The sequence below is a fragment of the Strix uralensis genome, chromosome Z (genome assembly GCF_047716275.1).
Source record: "Strix uralensis isolate ZFMK-TIS-50842 chromosome Z, bStrUra1, whole genome shotgun sequence".
NCBI lineage: Eukaryota > Metazoa > Chordata > Aves > Strigiformes > Strigidae > Strix > Strix uralensis.
This window is the reverse complement of record NC_134012.1, coordinates 62,138,710-62,163,480: the sequence shown is the minus strand read 5'-3', so window position 1 is coordinate 62,163,480 and position 24,771 is coordinate 62,138,710. Positions and strand designations below refer to the sequence as shown.

The following is a 24,771-nucleotide window of genomic DNA, read 5'->3' as shown; positions in this document are numbered from 1 at the left end:
AAAAGAATTTGGCAAAAACAATTCTTTGAAGTGTTTACTAGATGAAGTAAACCACATTAGTTCTGCTTAAAGCCTAATTGAGTAATAAAGAGAGTTACTACAAACAATATAATTTGTTCATTAACATATGTATGAACTCAGAAGTAATCCTGTACTCATGCAGTTCTGGCACCAAGCTTACAGAAGCTTTCCCCACCACCCCACCTCCAAGCTATTTTTCAATAGCAAGAGAATGTTCACCATGAAGAATTTCTTCAAAGTCTCCACAAAAATGAATCTGCATCAACTTCAAGTCAATTCTCTGAGCACTCTCATAATTTATTCTTTCAGAAGCATTTGTTCAATAGCATAAGCAGCAGTCAGACATTTGGCTATTCTTCCACAAACATTAATTTGTTAAAGCTACTACTACATATTTCAGTTGCTTATTCCTTCATTTCTTCAGTTTCTGAACTGGCACTTAGTGCACTAACTACTCTGATGCAGGTCACATGTCCAACAAACTATAGCCCAACATGTAACAGTGAATTAGACAAAACTGAACCATTTTTATAATGGATACTGAATGGAGAGTTATTTCAGGACTGGTTAACTCCAAATTGCTGTAGGTAAGATGTCTTCAGCAACAGTTAAACTACATAACTGCTGAAGTTACACAAAGCTATTAAGTAAAAGTTAACTGTATTTAACTTAGGACAAAAATCAATTCAGCTGTACCTTTTGTCAGCTGCTTATTATCATAGGACCTGGCATAAAAATATGGATAGATTCACATACTATTTTCTGTATGAGCTCTTCAGTATTCAATTGCCACATACAGATTCTTTTGCTCAATACATGGCTATAAACTTTCAACAAGACTGCATTGTAGTTTTCACAGTTCTCAAGTGTCCACTTATGTAATCTTACAGCTAGCATTTTTTCAGACACTAAAGCAGAGCCATGTTTTAAGTGTTGAATATCAACACTGGCCTTTGAATATACTGTCAATTGATACAGCAAGTTGTAAAGATGGAATCAGAATGAGTGGTAACTTGGGCTTTAAGAATTATTTTTTTCCCCAGTCACCAGTGTACGAAATTTGGTTTATTCATTTTGTATGCCTTCTGGAAAAGGAAATACAAATGAACGGATAAAGTATCATGGCATTAAATTCCTACTCCATTAGAGAACTGGAAGCCTGACTTACTTTTATCACTACTGTCCTTAAGCCCTGTGAATTTCTGTCCTGTTAACCTAAGGTTATCTACTCTACTGTTTTCACATTTACTTAAATGAGAGACCTGACAAATATCTGGTTAGTCTTTCATGTCACTCTTTGCATTATGATTCCCTTAAAGGGCCTAGGAAAATTAGTAGCCTTCATATTCTGTGATATTTGTGCACTCAGTCGCCTCCATGAGTAAGATGTGATTTTCCTGCATACTTCTATTTGTTATATGTCCATTTTAAGTCATTCAAAAAGCATCATAAATATCAAGTGAAGAAACGATATAAACCTAACGGTTGATTAGATGTTTATAATTTTTTCCTAGAAGTATTACCAGCTTGCATGTGCATTAGGGGCTATAAATCCAATTTCTCTCCCAACCCATCTTCTGTATTTTCATGGTGCATTTTATGCTATTGTGTCAGTAGGTGCAAAGATTCTCTTTTCCATCCTATTTAGGATCAAATGCCTTCTTATGCATTGGAGCATAACTTACAGATTCTGCTTTCGTACAAGATAGTGGTACCTAACCCTTTTCTAAAATGGGCTATTTGGGAAAATGGCAGCTAGCAGTCCCTAGTTACCAGCCTACTAGTGTTATTTTGCACAGCAGCATCTGGCTCTTTGGCAGACCCTCAAACAGCTGGGGTTGCCTCTGGCTCTGTCAATTCATGACAGAGTAACCAACCACTTGAGAGCACAGTTTTGGCACAGCTAGCTGCCTTCCTCCTGCTTTTAAACACTGCTCATGCTACAGAAATATGTACTATTTAAAACAACAAGAATTGAAACATTATAATCTTACAGTTATTTCCTTAATAAGGGATACTTGGGCATTTTATACAACATAGTGCCTATGATGGCGATTTGATCACATACATTCAGTGTTGTCAGAGTTTTAAATCCATTCTCTAGAGAATCCTTATCCTTGCAGACATTTATTTTTAATCTTGCTTCATTTTTACTTCCATTTTTCTGACTTTCCCCACTGCCATACTGTTTCCAGACTACGCTTTGTTCACAGCAACAGGAAGAATTTTCATCCTAGAATTTATTATAGTTACTACAAATATCTAAAAATAAGTGATAGACTGCATTCTCAGTAGGAATGAGAACTATGTTGCTTAAGGGAAAGAAAAGTACATATTGTTTAGAGAAGTCTTTCCTAAATATTAGCCAAAAATATTTTGAATTATGTTTCAGTTAACCTTGTTACTCCACCCATTTTATTCTTCAATTTGGGTCACTGAGCTATGCTCTCTTTGTATTAAATTTCTACCTCTATCATCCATTCTACCAGGAAAAAAGAAAGCTTACTTTGTAAATGGAAGCTAGATGTGTTAGAACCTGATGCTACAATAATTACTTCATCTTTCTAGGGAAAATCTGCCATCAGTTTAAGTTGCAGTGCACCTCAGTGCTCTCTCATGAAATTGTTGCACATGGCAGACTCCCAGGAACAAACTACCAGTTTGTCAAGAGTTGGTTAATAAAACAAGATACAAAACACATGCTACTTCTACAGATATACAAAATTAGCTGTAGTCAATACCATGGCTACAGTTACAGAAGCTGGGATTTTTTTTGTCAATCAGGTTCAGTCTGCTCAGAACATTTTGCAGGCAATGTATTTTCTTAATCATCTGCTACATAAAGATTCCAAGAACAAGGTTTTAGAGTGCCATAAAACATTTCGGTTTCATACATCAAGGTGAAATATGACATTCTTAAATGTTTCGTATTCTGTGATGTAGCTTATTTATTTTAAACACTAACAGCAAATCCAAAAGTGCATTAAAATATATTTACCCATTATATGTTTCAGAGACACCTGCGAAAGCTTCATTCCCACATTTAGCAAATAAAAACACTGTGTTTAATAGTAGGGCCACTGAACAAGTGCCTATCATGAACTTGATTATGTTTTTGCAATCCATTTTGCACTTGGAAACCAAGATGCCACTTATGATTTGGCCTAGTGCTGCTGCTGGAATTAATACAAGCCCTAGAGGAAAACAAGACACCAGCAATTACACAAAAATGCAAGATATAATTAGTGAAGCAATTTAGAGTGAAATTTTATGTTAAGAATAAAATCACAACAGTTACCTGTATCTTCAGATGCAGTCCATGTGATGTCATTTTCAAACCATCCTACCAGAATCCATTGGCATGAGTAATTTATTATACCCTTACATTATCTTTAGCCTTTCCAGAAGTTCAACTTCTGGACAGCATAATTTAGAGTTGCCAAAACCCAAGTTCAACACAGCAAAACTAGATTACTTAGGTGTACTACATATTGGGCAGGAATCTCTGAACACCAGCAGGCCACTTCATGAAAATAGAAAATGTTCTTTCATTGCTCCAGTGTTTTTTTCACATGTTCGTGTTCTTTGTTATACATTTGTGTTATGAACTTTTTAATGAGAGAACATAAGCACTATTATACAAGAGACAGCACAAGATTCAATAAGGCATCTACAGAAAGATTTTTAAAGTCTAGATCAGTGGGTCAGTTTTGCTGTCATAGTCCATATAGTCCATAAAGATTTATCCTCTTTGCACTATTAGGACTCCAGATATACAACTAAGCATTTTTATATGGCTAATCTATAACATAACACAGAATTCAGCATAACTTGCACTGACCCAAGACAGCTAATTTTAAAGAAGTTCAGGTACAGTGGCAGAACTGCGCAGGCCGCAGATGCCCATAGTCAAAGGTAGTTTAGTTACCATGGTCATTAGTAACACTTAGACTAGCTAGCTCAACATTAGTTCAGGTACAGCTAGCTTTCAACATTAGTTGAGGCATTTCTTTAAAGCTGTACATTTGATTAACACTGTCAATATTTTCAATGCAAATTAAAAGAAATTCAGACAAGGTCCATAGACAAAAAAAAAAAAGAACATTCAGTTTTCCACTTCACTGCTGATTACTGTTTAACAATTGAGCACATATTCCAATGTATTTCTATGTCAAATTTGCAGATACTTTGTTTTGAAGCAATCATGTCTGAATAGTAATAGTACTATCTAGTATTATCCAGGGGAGTAAGTCATTCAAGAAGTCCCTCCCAAACATATTTCTGTTGGAGAAAGAGCACTTCAGCTAGCATATGCTTATATTGCAGCACTATACAGATGAAGCAATTTAGCAAGACATGTTCCAGAAATATTTTCTGACATATTGCAAGCATCTGTTGGCCTATCTGTCTTGATCTAGTTGCTGTTTTTCAGAAGTAATTGTGTCAGAGTTAATCATGTGACTCTACTTAGCACAGCTCTTCCATCAGATTTTTCTACTTGTTTCTCCAGTACTCAACTTTTCATAGCCTTTCCGAGTTCTACCTATTACTTCTGCATATCAGATAATAGAAATAAGTGTCAATAAGCCAGTCATAAAAGCAGTTACACGTTTTATAATATATCTTGAATATTCATTTTATTGTAAGATATCTCACTGCAACGTTATGGTGGAATTGAAGAAGGGAAAGGCCAAGTCAACCCCTTACTCACAGAAAGCACTGGTTTTTTTCCAGCTGCCCTTTACCTCGCTTCCTTTAGTAGGGACTAAGGTTTAATGCTCCTTCAGCTGACTTTAAATGAGGAAAATCAAATGTTTTTCACCAAGAATAAGAAGATTAAATTACAGTTTCAGCAGCACACAAAATTCTCATTCTACTTTGGAGTATGAGCATCAAGTCTTCTGAACCTACAGACAATGAGTAGATTTGCACCCTTGATGAATTAAGTACCAGGGTTTTCACAGAGCAGGCAAGAATAATATAAAAATACTGTTTCTGCTGTGAAACCTGCATTTCATATAAGTTTATTCACAAGTATCTCAAACACAAGATGCCTATATAAGCTCTCACCTATAATATTAATGAGGTGTTCAGCACAATATATTTAAGGTTTTAAAATGAAAAGCCACATTACCTCCAAGAGTTGCTGAAAAACTTGATGTCTTTCCAAACTGATTTTCTATAAACTTTGGTAGAAATGTGGCAAAGCCAGTGGCAACTAAGGCTTCGGAAGAACTGGCTATTATTAGACTCATAAGCACTGGATTCTTCAACAGTATCTATGGGGGGGAAATTAGCATAACACTGAGGAAATTGTTTCATTGTAGTACCATGGAAACTAGAAGTCACTATATTTTAAAGCAGATACTCTTGCGTGGAACTTCAGTAATATTCTTTTCTTGTTAACCATCTTAAGCATCAACAAAATGAATATGCATTACATTACATTATAAGCAGCACTGGAGACTTCCCTGTCACAACACAATAAAGAAGCAATTATCTTATAAGACCTTATAAGACCTGAAAAATAATTTCATTTCTCAGAATGTCTGTGTTTTAGTAAATTCAAGATTTCCTTACCAGGAGAGCCATGGGAAAGTCTTTAAAACTTTTTCCAATATTCTTGGTCTCAACAAATGCCTCACTTCCGTCATTATGAGTTTCAGAGATTTTTTCAGCCTGTATTTTTGCTGTTCCTATAAATGGGCATATTTATTGACAATGGAAACATTGAATACCTATGCTCTTAAAGTCAAAAAAAGCATAAAAATAAGTGTTTCCTTTCCTGGGGAAGACTAGCTCAGACATTGTAAGTCTTCTTGAATATTTTATTGATACAGATCCATAAAATGATCAATAATGTATTGCTGCAGAAAGAAGAATTTGGCTGAAAGCATCATGCTTCCATTAGGAAGGCCTTGGCTATAAGAAGATATTACCAGGGATATCCTAAGAATTTCAGATGATCCTGAAGCCCATTCAGGTTGGTTTGGGTTTTTTTAAATCATTCTCACATTCTCTCCAGTTCCCTACTTCATTGTTGCTTTTCCTCCATCATTTCTCTTTCCAGATAAGCATAGTAAATTCCTTTAGATGCTCTTTCAAGGAAATCCTACATAATATCCATCTGAACAGAAATTATATTAAAGTTATTCCTTTTAGAAGACTGTTCTGGGATACTTTGATTCATGCTTTATTATTCCATCTAAAACAATAAGTCAATAGAGTCAAAGACAACAATGATGAGTTAAATCAATGGAATTTCCTTATGATTCTTAGTGGGTGAGTGGTTTAGGTCCTGACGGGGTCTGAGACCACGCGGCTGCTGCCCCTCCCCCACAAAGGGAGTGAAATACAAAGCCCCGGGGCTGAGATAAGGAGAGGTTTAATACAACAGTGCAACAGCAACAAAACAAACAACAACAATAACAGTAACAGTAACAGTAATAATAATGAACAGAGCAAGATATCTACTGATACAGCAGTGAGAGCAGAGAGATTCGCATAACACACGCATTAACCGACTCTAGGTGATGTCAGCATGGTATTGAATAACCCGGCTAGAGCTTCCCCCCCACTGCTGGGGAAACTTAACCCTATCCTAGCTGAACCAGGACAGTGGGTAACACAGTAGCTTTAAATACAGTCCTGGGTGCTTAGCTGCAAGCATCTTCCAACACTTTGACCACCAGTTTCCATGCTCTACCTGTTTCCAGTCCTACCATACATCATTAGGTACACAAGATCCCCCCTTTAGCTCATTTGCATTGTCTTAAAGGCTTCATACTGGAAAAAAGGTATTTATCATCAGGTTTTAGCCAAAGACAGTTAACTGAGAAACAGAATCAAAGAGGAATCAATCACTCAGTCCAGCAGTCTATAATCTGCAAGTATAAACTAATCTGTCTTCCAAAGTAGCCTATTATTGTTAAATATTTACCTGGTAGGTGTTTTGGAAAGCATGAAAAAGGTATTATTAGAAGCCAAATTGCAAAAAAGCATGCAATAAAAGCTATCCACCATGCTCCAAGCCAACGTGGGTCATCTTGATCCATCTTTGTACTGGAAAAATAATTTGGAAAAATCAGGTTTACTATTCATGAATTCAAATCAACAATTTCAGATGTCAGTGAGCTGGATTTTAAAAAAAAATATTCAAAGGCTTTCTGTTAAATCAGTATTATAATTTTCTTGTTTTCTACATGATTAAATTCATTCACTTGTTTAAAGCACATTAATCATTTCTATTATAATAATAGTGCATTCTATCAAATACAGCTTTCAACTCCTTAGTCAAATTCATTCTGATTTAAAGGTCACTGCTTGGCCCCAGTTTCAAGATCCTGTAGCATTATTAAGATACTGAAAAAGCTGGTTTTAGAAAGAATCTTCATAATATGAGTTATGTGAAAGCCAATACAGAAGTTCAGAATGCCCTTGCATTGATCCAAAGTCCCTAAACCACAGGAAATAAAAGTGTAAATTAAGTTGTTGGTTTGGACAGCAGTACAATTTATAACATTATTTTTTAATAGTGGACTATTACTCAACTGGTAGATTTTCTAGCAAGCTCTTCCCCAGGACATAAGTAGCAGTATCCTACCCCTTATATCCCACCTCAGTGAAAACTTTTTGCACAAGCAATCAATAGTTGCAAACCAACCTTAAATAAGCAACTAATCAAAAGACAAAGTATTTTTTGTTAATCAGCTTTAAAATAACTAATATCTCAAAAAGCTAGAACTAAGTATTTGCACTACAAAAAAAACTTCCACACACAATGGAGTGACTACTGACTGTGGGAAGTAACTCCTTTGCTAGAAGCCCTTGTGAATGCAACTTGTTACCAAGTTAAAGAAGCTCTTGAAAATGCAGTATTTTCCAACAAAATCTCTTTCTCCTCCTCACATGGAGAAACATTGAAGATTTTAATGAGAATTATTAGGAAAAGAAAATAGAAAGCAAAAGACTAAGTTGTATCTTGCCTTTCTGGGATCTGGATATCAATATAAATATTAAGTAGCTGCCCTCCTAAGACATAGCCAATAGCAGGACCCAGCAGTGACATGGCATAGCCAATTCCTAGAAGAGAAAATACATCAAGTTCACCATACATTTTTAAAGATTTCTTTTAAAAAAATTCTTAAATCATCTTCAGACCAAATGGTTTCTGTAACACAACCTGCTCTTTCACTGTTGTTACTTCAACTATAGCATGTAGAAGACAAAATTTGTACTTGTCCCTCAACAAGAAAATTTGCAGGTCTCATTAAAAGCTGCAGCTCAGAGGTTCAGCAAAAGATACTTCACTGACAGCATCTTTATGCATTATTAGATTGCCTTTTGCACATCTTGTGCCTACAATCACAAGCTAACTTGTGAAAAAAATTTAAGTGAGGTTGTTACGAGCATCAGTCATTAATAGTACATGCCCACAATGTTTAAGAACCTACTTTTTTTTTTTTTGTATTTTGAGTCTTAGGTTGGTTTTTAGATCTCCCAAGACCAGAAGCCAGGGTTCCATTAAAACTTTTGACTGGAGTAATATCTGCCACTTGAGTTCATTGAGAACTCAATCATATGCACTTCAATTTATTGACATGAGCCTTAAAATAGAAAGCCAGGGCCCTTAACAGCTCCTGACAGTTCTAAAAATACAAAACCAAATAAAACAAAGTTGCAGATGTAACCATATCCTACTAAAGAGCACTCTTAGGTTATCCATTTTTTTCTGCCTTAGGACACGATTTTCTCGACATCATAATAGTTTCTCTGGCCTACCAGCCAGATTTCTGTGGCACTGTAGCACTGCTGGCAGGAGCACTGTCTCTGCAGATAAAGGCTTGCAACTAATAGTAACTAAATTTGTCTAAATAATTGGTAAGACATGCATCCTTACTGCTGATATTCTATGCTTTTCCCCAGGTTAAAGAATCTGGATTTCCCATTTGTTTCCAGAGTGCCTGGATCCTGAGTATTTAGTATTATTTCACTCTCTTTAGACAGCAAGAAGGAATGATGGGGGCGGGGGGAAGGGGTGCAAGAGGAGGAAAGGACACAGAAGGGGACACTCAAGTATCACTAAGTCAAAATAAATATTGACATCTTCCAGGTTTTCCTGTATTTTGGAAATAATAGCTCATAGGAACTTTGAGTTAAGTTTCCATTCATCAGACAGAACTTCAAACCTAGCTTAGAAGGTGCCTATTTCCTCAATAGAGCATTCAGTTTAAATTACTATTTGGAATTGCTTAACTTTTCATTGGCTTCGGATGTAGATGCCTCGGTTCAGCAAGAGAACAGTTCTCATGAAAAGGCACCCAGTTTCAAAAGAGACAGAAACTACCAACTTATGTGTTGCAAGCTTACAGTCTAAGATGATAGCAGCTATTTACAGACACTAGCAGAAAGTGTTAGGGGTTTTTTCTGCTGCCTTGCACAAGCCTTCATGCATTAGGCAAAGCAACACCATATATTTTAAATCCTCAATACATTGCATAAAGGCAAGAAAAAGAATCAAGGCTTAATGTAGCTACCTTTCCACTAACTTGCATTCTACTATTGTTATACTAGGCAGAATACATTGTTCTTCTGAACTCAGCAGCTGTATGAAGATTGCATAAGCATTAATTTATTGTATTGGTCTGTTTATAAGTATGAACACTGACACCACTCTCCTGAGTTTTCAGGCCACTTCTTGAACCCCTACTCATGCAGACAGTCCTAATTCTGCTCTATTTCACTGGCCTCAGAAAAACTCTAATAATCTCCTCTCTCAATATAAAGAAACAGCAAAAATAAAAGCTTTGTTATTCAAGATTTAACATATTCTACTATTCTATTTGTTGGCATCAAATGAAGTGGCTTGCCTGGAACAATTAAGCAAGAATTGCATGCAAATAGATGATGATTTCAATTTTGCCACCTAAAACATTGATTTAGTCTGGAAAAAGTCTAGGAATCTAAGATGCTTTGATTCCTCCTGCAAGTTACCAGTATAGCTAACATACTTTTATCATTTTACATCTAAAATAGGGAAAATAGCAAGTATCTTCATCCCACAGAAAACACACTTAAGACTGCATGAACTTCGCAGTTAAAATGCACACAACCTAGAGAATGCTGACTGGAAAGATTAAAAACCACTGCTAAGAATCAGTATTCCTTAGCTCGCGAACAGCCCCACAGTAAGACAAACACATTCTCCATGTTTCCCTTTACTTTCAATTAAGGAAAGATACTTCCAATATTTCCTCCTCAAGTGCCAAATTTGTATGTGGCTAGAGAACTGCGTTGATCACATGATGCACAGGAGTGTCCCTGCACTGAGGGGACAGCCTAGGATTAGAAGGTAAACAAATAAAACTGTTATAGGATACAGTAAGGTCTGTCTACTGACTTGATATACAGCAGTTTTCAACACCTGTGACACTAAAAAGCAAATTTTTGCTACAACTTATTCTGTTGTTAGCAAGCAGGCTACATTAACCACTTAATCACCTTCAGTTACTGACATGAAAAAACCAGCAGGAGAGGTGCACAAAGTAGCTCTACCATGCTCTGCAAAATAACTATTGAAAAGACTTGATAACTTATACCAGACTAATACCTAACTTGCACAGTAACTGATATAGAAACACTTTGTGCATGTAAGTAAACAATTACAAGATTGATTTAATTAAACGAATTCATAAAAGCATTTGGAAGACATTGCAGTCTATAATCTACCCAAACAATGTGTTATAAACAGTTTTAAAAGTTACCTATATAAAGGGAAGACTTGTGTTTTGGGACACTATCATCAATAAAAGCTGTCCCCAAAGTATACAGTGGAGTTCCTCCAACTCCCAGCAGCAGCTGTCCCAGGATAAAGACATACAGATAGTTGGGAAGCGAAGACTTTGTGCTGGCACTGCAAGTGAAGTTAGCAGAGCTTGTTCCTGGAATTTGACATGTGTCTGAAAGACAGAGACAGCAAGACTTTACAATTCTGTTACCCAGCTCATCACAGCCCAGCTGAAGAAAAACCTGTACTGAAAGCTAAATTACGTAAGTGCTGTTAGTGCCAGGTTCCCATTTTAATTTTCAGGCCTATTAATATATTCCTATATGACAGGGCCCTTACCTTCTATGATATCACATCCCCCAAAAGAAATACTATCCTGGCTTGGTTTTTGTTTCCTTCATAGAAACAAAAGATGGATGAAAGAGCCTTATTAAACATTTTGGCTTTTTGAAATCATTATTGACCAAATGTATGCAAAAAAACAAACTGTCAAATGGTCATTCAACAGGTTAGCAAATAGTCCTAGGTAACAGACACTTAATTTTGTTCTTGTACCTTATAATGATTCTAAGGAGCATTAACAACAATTTCCACTCTTAAGTGACAGAGGAGCCTGAACAACCCAATGGAAGCTGAACTGCTGGAGAGGAAAATGCAGTCACCAGTCACAAGCAAAGCCAATCCTCCCTTCTCATACAATGTTTTGAGAAGTGTTTCCTTAAAAGAAAAAAAATCTCAAAAATCCACATCACTATCTCTCATAGGTACACACTGCTGTATCTCCAGAATGAGAAGTTAATGTAAAGCCTCTGTACTTGTCCATGCACACACACACCCACACAGAGGAAGCAGAGGCAGAACAGCTTAATGTTTGGCGCTGTGAGGAGGGAAAAGAGGAAGTGAAGCCAGGGAGTATGTTTTTTCTTCTCCTTTCTCTTGATATCATTTCACTTTTATTAGCAGACAGTCCCAAGTGACAAGATCAAAAAGAGGAGCATGGTTCTTTCCAGATTTTTCCACAGAAGAGCACAGAACTCTAAGGAAGAGGATAAACCCATCAGTTTGATGGAAATAAGCCATACTGGGCAAATATATGAAAACAGATCAGATGAGTAGACTGATTAATTCTCAATACTTTGCTACAAAATTATTATATAATTTTTCTCAGGTCCTTTTACATTTGAGACCCCTTTTTACTTAAGGAAACAAAGGGCAAGCTCGTCCATGCTTTGGGCTTACAGGACATAAAACACAAGGAAGCACCTGCCACACAGCAGATGTTTAAAGAAAACTGTCTACACTAATGTTATAAATGCATCCATGGGCTTTATCACACCTTCCTCCAGAAGGAACAGTACCACAGTGGTGGTGGAATCATGTAGCACACAACAGGTGATTGCAGAGATATTGGTCAATGTGGAGTGATGAGAAAACCTCATTTCAAGAGGAGTCATTAAAATTTTCCTTCCTTTCCACTAAGGAACAATCCTCATTTTAATGTTATAGTGCAACCACATGGGGAACATTTTGTTATGAATCACTCTGAAAATTACAAGTTTTTAGAGTATATTTTCCATTTATTGTCAAGCTGCTTTCTTTAGCAATATTCCTCTTTTCTGCAGAAAATCAGGTTAATTTTGTACTATTTGCATGCACAGCATCTAAAACTGACTATAGAAGGACACCGTGTCCTACAGTATTTTGTTAATATACATATATTAATGTACAGCACATATATAGAATATACCTGCAGTTATAAGTTAGCCTCTAATACCCATTAGACAAGTCTAACACAGCATTTAGCTATTCTACTGTAGTACACAAATAATAGTACCTTGTTAAAATATACAGATCAATGAACAAGTAATGAAGAGCAAGAAAATGCCATGAACAATGTTGAATGACAAGAGTGTATCCTAATTTGAGATCTAGAAATAGCTTCATGAAATAATCAGATTACATATGGTAATGGCAATCAAACTCTGACAGACTGTGGTTCTTCATGAATCCCCATCCCAATGTCTCAGTTCACGTCAATCTAAAAGCCTGTGTCATTGTGTAACTGATTGATTATAGCTTCTTCAGTTTTCTAGCTCTTCAATTAATATGCCCTAGGAAATTTATCCTGACATTGAGATGAAAGAAGTTTATCACACTAGTTTGTTTTCAGAACCACGTGATCATGCCTAACTACAAAATTAAAAGAATCATCAATACACACTTTAATACAATTATAATGGTTTTATTTGCATCAGCCATTGGACCTTTCCTTTTTTTCTTTAAAGTCAGCAAGTACACGTGAATTTGCGGAGTGAAGTCATAGACCATATTCCATGTTTCCAAGAAACATTTTAAAAACAAAGATGATTTACCACAAAACTATGAGATTAGTTTAAACCAGCATAAGTCAAAGCTGCCATGAAACAACAGTTTACTCTCTCTACCTCAGCCATTCCTGTCATGCCCATCTTTTACCAACCCAAGGTTTAAACAGATTGGTAAAGTGACACAGGTTAAATCTAACCTGGATTAGAGTCACAAACCTGTTTGCTGCTGTCAGAAGAATGGTAGAGGGAAAAGAGACTAGCTTTTACACAATCAAGAAAGTCTAACCTGAGGTAAACCAAGCACTGGGAGAAGTTTAAGATCGCTGGCTGACCATTTTTAACTACCTCTTCTCATTAAACTTGTTTTCCCTTCTATAAATCAGGGGATTAGACCTGCATTTTGAAGAGCAGACTGCATTAAACACCATCCAACAGAATGAGTCATTGTAAATTTTCTTGCATGCTTTAATCTAATACATCTATCTGAACCCAAGTTATGGAAAGGACAAAATATTCCCAAATATCTAATGCAACATACTAGCCAAGAAGGCAGAACCAAGTGTGAGACACTTTAGCAATTACACTCATTAGAAGTAAAACTGGTCAAGACTAGTCACATCTTAAACTGCAGCCAGTAGGTGTGGGGGTTTTTTTGTCCTTTGTGGGGCAGAAAATAGTTTAAAGAGAGTTGTGAGGAGTGAGAAATAAAGAACGGCTTGGTTTCTATTTCTTTTTAAACTTATAAATCTGTCTCCCTTTAAGCACTGTATTGCAAAGTCACTCAAAGCTTCAATGAACATGCTCGATGAAGACCAAGTTCTTAGATTCTAAAGGCAGATTTACCGTATTACAGAACATCTAAGAGGTGTAGATAAATAGACCAAGCAGTGTAGAGAACAGCAGCATTACCCATTATTTGGACTAATCAGATAGTTTTGTTCTCTGAAGAGACTAACAGATAAACCACAGAAATACTGATGGTGCAAGACAAAACAGTCAAATTAGAGGCTGGTATCACACATATTCTGTCACCATTAGTACCCAAATGCCAGTCTTGTTCTCTCTTTAATTGTCCTTGGCATGTTCTGGGAAGGAAGATCAATTAATGCCCTTCTGAAAAGATTCACTAGCTCTCAGACCCTAAATGACTTATCCACCATATGAGTTTCCAGTAGAATAGAGAACTGAAGAAAGGTGTTCAAGTCATTTTCCCTCTTCTCAAATCACACCACACACATTTCAACTCAAATGATAAGACTTATTAACAAAGATATTTCTTTTTTCCAAAGACACATCCAGTTACTGAAGAGACTCATGGAATAATTCAGGTTGGCAGAGGCCATCAGGGTGTCATGTAGTCCAACTTCCTAATCCAAACAGTGTCAAAACTGCGTGCAGACCATGTTGCTCAGGACTTTACTCAGCAGAGTCTTGAAACCCCCCAGAGGTATAAACTTCACGGTCTTTCTGGGTAATCTGTCCCAGTGCTCAACTGTCTTCACAATGAAGTTATCTTCCTCGTGTCAAGTGAGGATCTACATTTCACACTTGCTGTGACAGACATCTTTTACAAATTCAAACATGTTTCAATAAGATCTGAGACAGAAGTTTAAAAGTACATTGCTTATAGCATCTGCAGTTTTTACAGTCCTCTGTACTGTCTACAAGTAATCAGAGAATGGCTTCATTACAGTCAAACCACTAGATGGAGCTTCTGACTACAAATATCAGAGCCAGCTGAGACACTGACGATCCTTAAAAAATTACCAAAAAATTACCAGACCCTTAAAAAGTTAACAGAACAAACAGCAATTACCTCAAGGTTACAAATTTGAGTCTGAAGTCTTTCTGGAGATTAGACAAGACATGTTTTCTGTGCTTAAAAATTTTTGCAAATAGGTAGACCATTGGTTATCTACTCTTTCAATATGAAATGGATTAAACTATTTCTGAAGAGTGTTATTATGCTAAGTATTTCCAACTGAATAGTTTTGTAGAGTAGGATACATACAAGAGTAAGTTCCAGGAAGTCTGTAAGCTTTATACTGGAGGCTAGATGTATTTTGTATTCCAGACTAGATCTATTAATTAACATGGCAGCCATATTAAATATTGCACTGAACTATAATTTGAAGTTGTTCTGCAGGTAAAACTCACTGTACTTACATGTAATGCAAATAATCAAGTAACCAACTAGGAACTGTTAAAAAATAAATTAGGTGGTAGATTTTAATACAAAGCATCAAATAAAAGATTTTACTCCCAGTACTCCCAATATGTTACAATCTTTGTAAACTACTCATCCAAACAAATAAGCAATAAGGAAGGTTTTTGGGGTGCGGTGCTATAAAATTCTGCAACTAAATGTAGTTAAGATGCTTCATCAACATCAGAACTAGTTAAACCAGACATTCTACAAAATCATGTACTGTGGTTTACTTAACTGTCAAAGGATGCTGTTGCAAAGCACCTGCAGATTTACATCTAGTCTGTCATGTGCAGATATTCCCTGCTCTCTGTAGTCATTTATCTTTGATACCATTTTGTTTAAATCAGCTTAAGTCCTTAAATCTGCTCAACACAGTCGCAGCATAGGTACCTGCATTACAGCAGTCAAAACAGCATGAACACAGTCAGTTTACAGTGCCAGGGGGAAGAAAGCACATGTTCCATTTAAAATTGTCCTTACAGCTTTTAAATTTCAAAAATCCATGTAAAACATGATCCCCAATAAGGTATCAACACCTACAGCATCTTTAGCAGCAGATGAAGGGGCAGCAGTTTGATGAAACAGTAACAGATTCTTTGAGATTTCAACCAAAATTGGTAGCAGGGGAAGAGATCAATTCCAGTAGTTAGCCACGTCCCTTCACACTCCCATCCTGTCAGTATCTTGTTTCAATTAAAAAACTACAATCAGGTTGCAACTGGTTTTTGGTATTAAATTCAGCTTCCCTTCCATACTAGTGAAGTAGAGAGGGTAATACTGAAACTGAAATTGTAGAGAAATGGACCTGTAATAGGGCCAGGAGCAAGTAAGCTGCTGCCCCTCTACTAAGGGGTAACAAGTAACCACCTGCTTATAACCCCCAAACACTGAAGTTTTTTCTTTTGGCCTTGTTCAGTTCAATTAACTTCTGCCTCAGATCCTCATTTATTAGATGGGGAACAATAGCTTATCAAAGTTATTTAACTAATGGTCTATGTCTGGACAGCTCATGGAAGTGTGTGACATGATTAACACTTAAAATTAATTTGAGAATCAACAACCAGAAGACTGAGAACCTTCCATCAGATTGCTTAATAGCTACTGATCTTTTTAGTGAGCACTCTAACATGCTTAGTCATTGAAGGCATAAATCTCATTAAACACAGCAATAACAATTAAGGCAATCCTAAAAGATTACATCATCCTGCTTTGGACGTATCTTGATATCTTCATTAGTTACAGGTGTGCCATTTTGAGATGCAAATAGTTGGCATTCACACTGCACTTAAAAGTCTTGTTCTATGAGAAAAGATGTGTAAGATCAGAGAGCTGGCTCCTCTCATGATTTCAGTACCGTTTTGTTCAGTATAGTTCCGTACGGTTTGTTCCCTCTTTATTTCAAAGAAACCCACAAGTTTTAATCAACAATTTAGAAGAACGTAGTGAAACTTGTGAATGAATTACTCAAGATGCATTTGATAGATCAAAACCCAAAAGAACTGCAACATGTAGTCACCTTTCAACAGACAGTGTAACAGCTCTCCTTTAACATTTATTCTACATTGCTGACCTAACCTGCATTCCTATTTACAAAGAAATGTCAGATCATTTTTTTATGATGAATTTTAATTCCATCCATCAATGCAAGTCAAAAAAGCATTTTATTCAAATGTTGCTTATGAACAAGAACTGATATTGACACTCAGATCTCTTCTGAAAAAGAAAGTTCACTGTGCAGAGAGAAAGCTCTTGAACTTACAGACTTCACAGAATCATTTTATTTTCAGTTTTAGAGATACTACCCTAGTTTTAGGACTTTGACAAAGATTAACTATGTTGTACCAAATTAACAGTTGCACCAAATTCCTACAGAGATTTTTCTTTTTTAAACAATTTTCAGAACATAAGGATAAGCTTACCTTCGAATTTAGCTCCATAGTGGTATTTTCCACTACTGAAGTGTGGTAAGGAAAATACAAGTGAGCCCAATCCTAGCATAAATGCTGAGAAAGCAAGCCATCGTGGTTTGTGCCCTCTTTCTCCAAAGAAAGATACAAACAGTGACAATATACAAAAAGCAATGTCATAGCTTGCAGAGATTAAGCCAGTGAGGGAACTGTTCAACAGATAACGCTTCTCAATTGTTGAGATACTAATATTAATCAGGCCATTTACCACAATACCTAAAAAAAAAAAAAAAAGGAGATAATTAGTCAAAGATACTTTGATAGAGCTGCAAGGGTAAACCTACCATTGTAATGGAAGGGTTAAAATTAATATATTTACAAAGATACATTTTAAGGTATTTATTAGCTTTAAAATCCAGGTATATAGTGGATTGATACAGTGTGAATTTAAGCCAGCCAAATGCACAGGACCACAGGCTGAACTTCAACAGATCTGCCTAGAGTGCTCTACATATTAGAAAAAAATACTCCAAATTTGTGACCAATTTTGGTCTCTCCTGTGGGCATTAAGGATTCAACACTCAAGTATTAAGCCAGCGAAATACTATGCCTCAAACTCTGTTAATGTATTAAGGTTCCAAATTCAGTTTGAAGCATAGATAGTTTTAAAACAGAATGCATTACAGTGTCATAAGATACTGTACAAGTTAAACAGAAATCAGTCAAGGTTATGACTTGCATTAGAATACAAGTTATGACTGAAGCAAGCTCAGGACATAGCTTTCAAATAATGATTGCCAAACAAACATCACTTCCTCCCTGCCCCCACAAAGGCAAGATACAAGAAGGCTTTTGAACAGACATCCTTTCCTATAATATAAAAGAGCGTAAAGCCATTTAAAAATATTTTGCAACTGTTTCAGAGCAACTGGGGTGATTTACTTTAACTGAGAAAAAAAGTTTGCCCTCTGAATCTTGAGGTTCTCCAAAGTATAAGTACCAGACAACCTGGAGAAAAGGCCTTGCACAAGCTGCCCTATTTAGGCACAGGCGAACTCCAAAAAAATGATCCTAAAAGTAGAACTAAGCTGCAATTGCCAGTGCATGCTTATACACACTGGCCATTTTTACAAAGTGTTGTTTGTAGTTACTAACTTCAAACTCCCATCCTGCCTCACATCCTGTCTGTATATGAAACACCAAATGATTAAACTTAGAAGAGTTTACTTTTAACAGTCCCAAGACAGGATTCTGTTATCAGTGAGATGAATAGCTGTACTTCGTAACAGTGTCAGATAACAATGGTAGTTAAACTGTGCCTGTAATAAAATATATACCCCGGGAAAAAGTTAAGTAGACTTGGGAGTCACAGTTGCAAATAAGATTAAGAGTTCTGTAACCTCACAGATTACTCATGAGCATCTCTTATGACACAGGCTCTACAGTCATCCTTCTTTCTAAAATTCAAACACGATTCTCTGCTGTCATTCCAAGAACAGAAGGACAGATGACTGGGGACAGCAATAGATTTGAGTTAGTTTTCAGTAAGCATTGCACCATCCAGAAGTGCAACTCCACAGGCTGAACTTTAACAGATCTGCCTAGAGTGCTCTACATATTAGAAAAAAATACTCCAAATCTGTGACCAACCAGCTGTTTTCTTATCAGTGCAATCCCCACCATAACTAAACACTTCAGCTTTCTATAAGGAGGCAGCTCTTGGCACAGTCTTGATTTTCTAATACCCTACTACAGCCTCTTTATAAAGGATGTCAACTTCACCTGTCAGTCTTATCACCACACTTAAATTCATAAGGGATTAACTGAAGTATTCAGGTGTTCCTCCACTGCCATTATTTATACATTTGGCAGCTTTCTTCTTAAGGAGCATTTACCAAAGAACAATACTAGCATGAAGGAATGAACAAACAAGTTTTTCCCATTTGCCAGCACTTCAAACATTTACCAAGGCCTTACATTTTCACATGAAGTAGGTGTGCTACGTAGCAAGTTGATTACAGAACTAGAAAACATTGCCTTTTACCTGTAGCTTAAGTTGCCACCTTTAACTTGCATTTTAAAGACCTAAAACCTTGCAGTTAATTTTATCGGAAAGTTATATTTCACCTCTAAAAACATAGATGTGATGAATGGCAGCCTAACTTCTCTAATGCCATCATCTAATGATCAATCACTAAAGTCTCTTCAGAAAAGATAGAACATGGCTGATACTAACTTGATCTGAAAAACAAATCCTACAAGGACAGCTCAACACTTAAATAGCAGTATAGAAATTATTTTTTAACTATTCTCATGTAAAACCTTGTTGTCCTGCCACATCTGTTAGAAGTTTAGGTACAGTGTGTACTGACCCACAAAATCCAGATTAACCATAAACCAACTTCATTTGCTCTAACGACAAACAGAAGTATTTTTTCTTCATCCATTTAACAAAAGAAGGTGCTTTACAGTTGTATAAGTATGGTGGTTTGCAGACACGCAATAAAGTTGTTATAAGCAGTATTTTGCAGACACTCAATTAACAAAAAAACCCCAAAAATATTTAAAAAGTCATTCCAGTAACAAATCCAATCAGGGTATAAAATATTCGTGCTGCTATCCAAAGTTTTCAGACACATTAGACTGGACCAGTCTCAAACAGTGGTTCTGTTGTTTTGTTTAATAAAATTATTACTGAATAAGGAAATTATTACTAAATAAGGAATGATTACTGAATGAAGGAATAAACAGTCCTTCTTGTACTTCAAATAGTGAAATAACTTCTACCTTGTTTTCTACTACAGCTATGAACTGCAGCATATCTGGTTATTGTACTACAAGATACAATCATACATTTATGCAACTCTCAGTGCCATACAGAAAGCAGGTATTAGTCATGTAATCATGTTATACGCAAAGATGTGGTTTTTATTCTTGAAATACAGGTTTAACATGTACTTGAAACAGAAACAGCTGGAAATGAAGAGTTAAGTTTCACCTAGAATCTTCTGAGAAGCTGAAATATAGCATATCAGGTGCTAATAATAACCTCTTTTCTAGGACAGCTAGACAATAACCTAATAAACACATGCCTTCAGTTAGACACACACATACAAAAATCTACCCACATGTATCAGGTCACTGCAGATAACTACCTACTATGTTCACTTATTGTATAAAAAGTCTAGTGTAACAACTTATATACATCAAAAATGTGTTAAGGATTACTTTGTTATTCTTCAATATATTAGGAAATACACTTTCCTAGAGGTACAATTTTTACACATATATTTTATTTTCATCACTGATGATTTCTGTAATTTGGAGGGTAAATCAAATAATTAGACCCAAAGATAGAGGACAATAGTAGTTCACATAAAGTTTTGTGTGCTTTCATCTAAACTCTGACATTGCAAGACCTGAATATTTTCCATAAATTTTCACATGCAGCAGTGAATTTCTTGTCTGAAAATTATTCTTGTTTTGTCTCCTTCTCAAAGAGTTGCAACCTGATTCTTCAGTGCCCAATTTCCTTTCTGTGATCTAGCCAAAGGAAAGGTACTTGTTCAGAAAATCTAGGTAACACATCATTAAGAATGCCACAAGGTCTTTAACAGCCATGCTTACATGAGCTTTCAAAACAAGCATCAGAAATTTCCTTTTTTTAAACCCCTAAATCTGAACTAGATTAGATAGGTACCTCTCTGAGGTCTGGCATATATCTACAGTTAGATAACAGGACCAAGACCTGGATAAGAGGCATAACTAACACCCATAGCATCCTAAGGGGACAAAGATTCTTATGATAGAAGAACCTTTTTATGACCAGGAACCTATCCACATTACTACTAAGAGATAAAATTTAAATGATACTGAACTCATTATTCAGCTGAGTAGGCAATCAGATCAGCACAGCAAACTGCATTTTAAGAAATATTGCTACAGCAAATTTAGAAGTGCTAGGAATATTCAAGACCCTTTGACTAGTGTAATATAATCCGAAATCTTTCAGTGTCACATTCAGGGCATTTTTGGTTGCCTATCTGTATTCTTAATCCACAAAAATATACACACATCATCTAAAAGTCTTCTACTACTCAGCTCCCATTGAAATCTGCCATGTAAGAAGTTCTTCCATCCCTCCCTTTCTTTTTACTATGTTAGAGAAAATAAGTTTCAGCTAAGAGCAGGACAACTGCAACAGTAATCACCTCCTGGTTCTACCAGCTGTAGCATGGCCTTTCAAATACAAGCAAGGATCAACAGGCTCTGCCCAAAACTCTCTAGATACTTCTTTTCTAATGCAACATGTGTATGCTACGAAAAGATCAGATTCTAAACAGGTGGAAAACAGAGTTCACAGAAACACATACTGACAGACACTGCTTGTTCTAAGGATTTTCCAAGCAACACAAGCAGCAGTCAGATCCTTCTAGGTTTTAAGCAGAACCTCCTGCTCCTTTCTCCTCAGACCATCCCAGTTACCTCAGTGTGGTTCCATGCAGAAACCCTGACGTCCATATCCCACATATCTTTGGCATAGGCTGCCTGCTCTTCTAGCACTGCATCTTTTCTTCTACATCTCCCCCCATCACTCTACAGAGGTCTTATTCTTCATAAGCAACATGGATGAGCTTTAAAGCCTCATAATTTTTCAGGAAACAGTTTTCTTTTCTAGCTAGTCCAAAAAAGTTGAAGGGTTCTAAACATTAATCTAATAGCGCCATTTGAAGGGCATACATCTAAGGTTTACAAACCTCAAGATTGTGCATTTGATACTCTAATGCTTCCCCTCCCCCTCAGCCATTATTACTACCTTCTAAACCTAAGGCATGCCAAGGTCCTAACAAATCTTGTTACAGAAACCCAAAAATATGGACAAGAATATTTGCAGCTGAACAACAGAAATTAAGAGCAAGCTAAAGTTCAGGACCCCCCAAGGTTAAGTTAAACCACTAGTTGTTAGAAAGATGGCTACACTGGGATCAACAGAACAAAACCAGATTTTTTTAAAGCCATCTTAGTTACCTAAAGTCCTGCCCAATCATGCCAAGGTACCTTTTCAATTGGCAGGCAGGTAACAAAATACATGCTAGGGGACTACAATTTTGTCTATTGATTTATATTGTGCATTTTATTCCCTGGCTCACATCTCAACCTGTGAAGCACATATGGAGCCCTATTTCCCTGTGAGCAACGGGGACACAGTATAGATGAGAGCGCGACCCACAGAGCTGACAGAACGACAGACTCAGCAGCGGTCAAAAAGTTAGGTGGGAAATAAAGAAAAGGAGAAACAGCATGAAGTACAGAGTAATATTGTATGAGCAACTTCCCTACCCAGGGCACTAGAGTACCTTCTTCCCCTAGTGAAGCCACTACTGTCACTTTTCAGCAACAGCACCAGACTGGCAGCTGGAGAAACCCTGCTTCCCCATACCCCCCCGTCAAATCACCACCACTCTTCCCCTGTCTTCCTCAGCCCAGGCTCCCGACTGCCTTTCCCCACGGCTCCAGGGCAGAGAGTGAAATACGCCCAGGGCAGCAGAAGGCCTGCAGGGTTCAGGTCCCACAGGGAAAGCGGAGAGGAGGGTAGCAGGCCTGCGGCTCTGGACAAAACGTCAGGGACGGGTTACCTTGGAAGATAGCCAGGAGGCTGTAGGCAGCCAGGTAGCCCTCAGGATTGTTGCAGAGCTGCAGAGCCTTAGGGGCGCAGCGGCCCCACCCGCAGGGCCCCTCCTCAGCCACCGCCGCAGGGACGCCGGCATCTGTCCCGGCGGGGCTCGCCTGGCGCTGACGACCTAGGTCGGGGCTGGGTGGCTCAAACACTGGGTTCTCGATACCGCCACCGTTCATGGTGCTAGAGGCCGCTGTCCGGCACCGACTGCAAGCGACACCCGGCCGCAACGCTCCTCTAAATAATACCACAAGGGAGGGCCGGACCCGCGGGGGCAGGTGGTGGCACTTTTCCTCTCCTTCCGAGGAAGGCAGCCCAGCCCGGCCCCGCCCGGGCCGCTGTGGGCGGTGTCTCGTGGTTCCCGCCGCCCGGCGAGACCCCTGCCTTGGTGGTGTCGCCTTCGACCCCGCGCCGGGGAGGGGGCTGCAGTGGCCGCTGCTGGTGCCTCTCTGCCTGCCCGCCGCACTGGCCCCTCAGCTTCTCGGTGAAACGGCTTCCAGCCCCGACAGGCCGTGGCCCGGGTCTGTGTGCCGGCCGGGACTGTGCACATCGGCGCCACGGTCTCCCTGAGTGAAAGTCCCCCGCACCGGGAACAACGTGACATTAAATAGCAGTGATTAATGTCGGGCGGATCAGCCCGGGGTGAGGTGAGGGCAGCGTTGTGTTTTGTTTCACGTTCAGAAGTCCAGATCAAGTTCTGCTTTAAACTTCCAGCTAACAACTGGTGGAAGCGTGGTGTGGCGCCCACCGCCCGCAAGGCAGAAGCACCCACGGCAGGCGTGGGGAGGTAGCACAGTGGAGGTCAGTGGATGCGAGTGGCGCATACCCAGCAGCGGCAGCAAAAACGGCACATCGATTTTTTCTAGCAACATTCGCTCTGCAAATAATCAAGCACCCGAAACAAGTCCTCATGAATGTTTCTTCCGAGAAACCAAAAAATTCAACATGTTCTTTATAAGTGTTGGAAAAAGTGAAAGAGATGTTTTTCCACATACGGTACTTTCCCACTTTAGGCAAGTGAGTTGGCACATGAACCACTTGAGTGTGGAAACCCATCTCCAACCAAAAAAAACCCACTAGACATTTGCAAATGTCATCATTCGGAAATATTATTCCCCTACTGTACCACAGAAATTTTCCACCTGCAGGAGCTTCCAGTCATTGAACAAGATAATTTGCTTGCAGACATCAACCATGAGAATTTTTGAAGTGTACAAGGAAGTACCAAGTTTGTTTGCATATAGTGGGAATTATTTTACTGATCTGTGGCAAGAACAACTGGGAAGGGGTCCAGGGATCTGTTAGCTGTCACCACTGGTGCTAATCTCTGGGCAGTATAGGTTTGTCCTGAAGTGTCCTTCCCTTTTCAAGAGCCCAAACATTTTAGAGACAAGTGAAATAAGACTGAAACAGGAGATACCATCAGTGACTTTGGTTTCACAGTGAAAGCCAGGGCACCCTCCTGAGTTCCTAGCCATCCTCTCTTCCCCTGGTGTCACAGCTCTTCAGAGAGAAGCACACATTTTCAAGTATTCATTAGCAGCACAGAAACTACATGGAGATGACCTCCTGCAAAGAGAAAACCAGTATAGAGTAGAGAATATGTGTCTATGTATTTGCATAGATAAATTGCAAATGAGAAATCGACTACTGCTGCTGCTGCTGCTGCAGCTTGCAGAGGCAGTGGGTGATGGCTGGAGCTGGAGGGCCATGGACTTCCCTGGCAGTTGGGCCTTCCCTACCCTCCACCTTAGCCACCTTGGGTCCCTTCCAGGTGCTGCCCCAGCCCCACAGCCAGCAGTGACCTTCCCAAGCCTCCAGGAGCTCAGATAGATGCTCCCCAG

The 24,771-nt window shown here is 38.1% G+C and overlaps 1 protein-coding gene across 1 annotated transcript in view; it reads right to left on the bottom strand.

Annotated features, from left to right (window-relative positions):
• The window catches only part of SLCO4C1 (solute carrier organic anion transporter family member 4C1), a 39,936-nt gene extending 16,829 nt beyond the window's left edge, over positions 1-23,107 (bottom strand). Inside the window, exons 1-8 of the mRNA XM_074856338.1 lie at positions 22,887-23,107; positions 17,263-17,526; positions 10,785-10,979; positions 8,007-8,103; positions 6,962-7,083; positions 5,602-5,717; positions 5,156-5,300; positions 3,020-3,215 (exon numbers count right to left, since the gene is read on the bottom strand). Of these exons, the coding sequence (XP_074712439.1) occupies positions 3,020-3,215; positions 5,156-5,300; positions 5,602-5,717; positions 6,962-7,083; positions 8,007-8,103; positions 10,785-10,979; positions 17,263-17,526; positions 22,887-23,106 (1,355 nt within the window). The 5' untranslated portion in view covers position 23,107. The remainder of the gene's footprint in view (positions 1-3,019; positions 3,216-5,155; positions 5,301-5,601; positions 5,718-6,961; positions 7,084-8,006; positions 8,104-10,784; positions 10,980-17,262; positions 17,527-22,886) is intronic.
• Between the last annotated feature and the right edge of the window lie 1,664 nt (positions 23,108-24,771).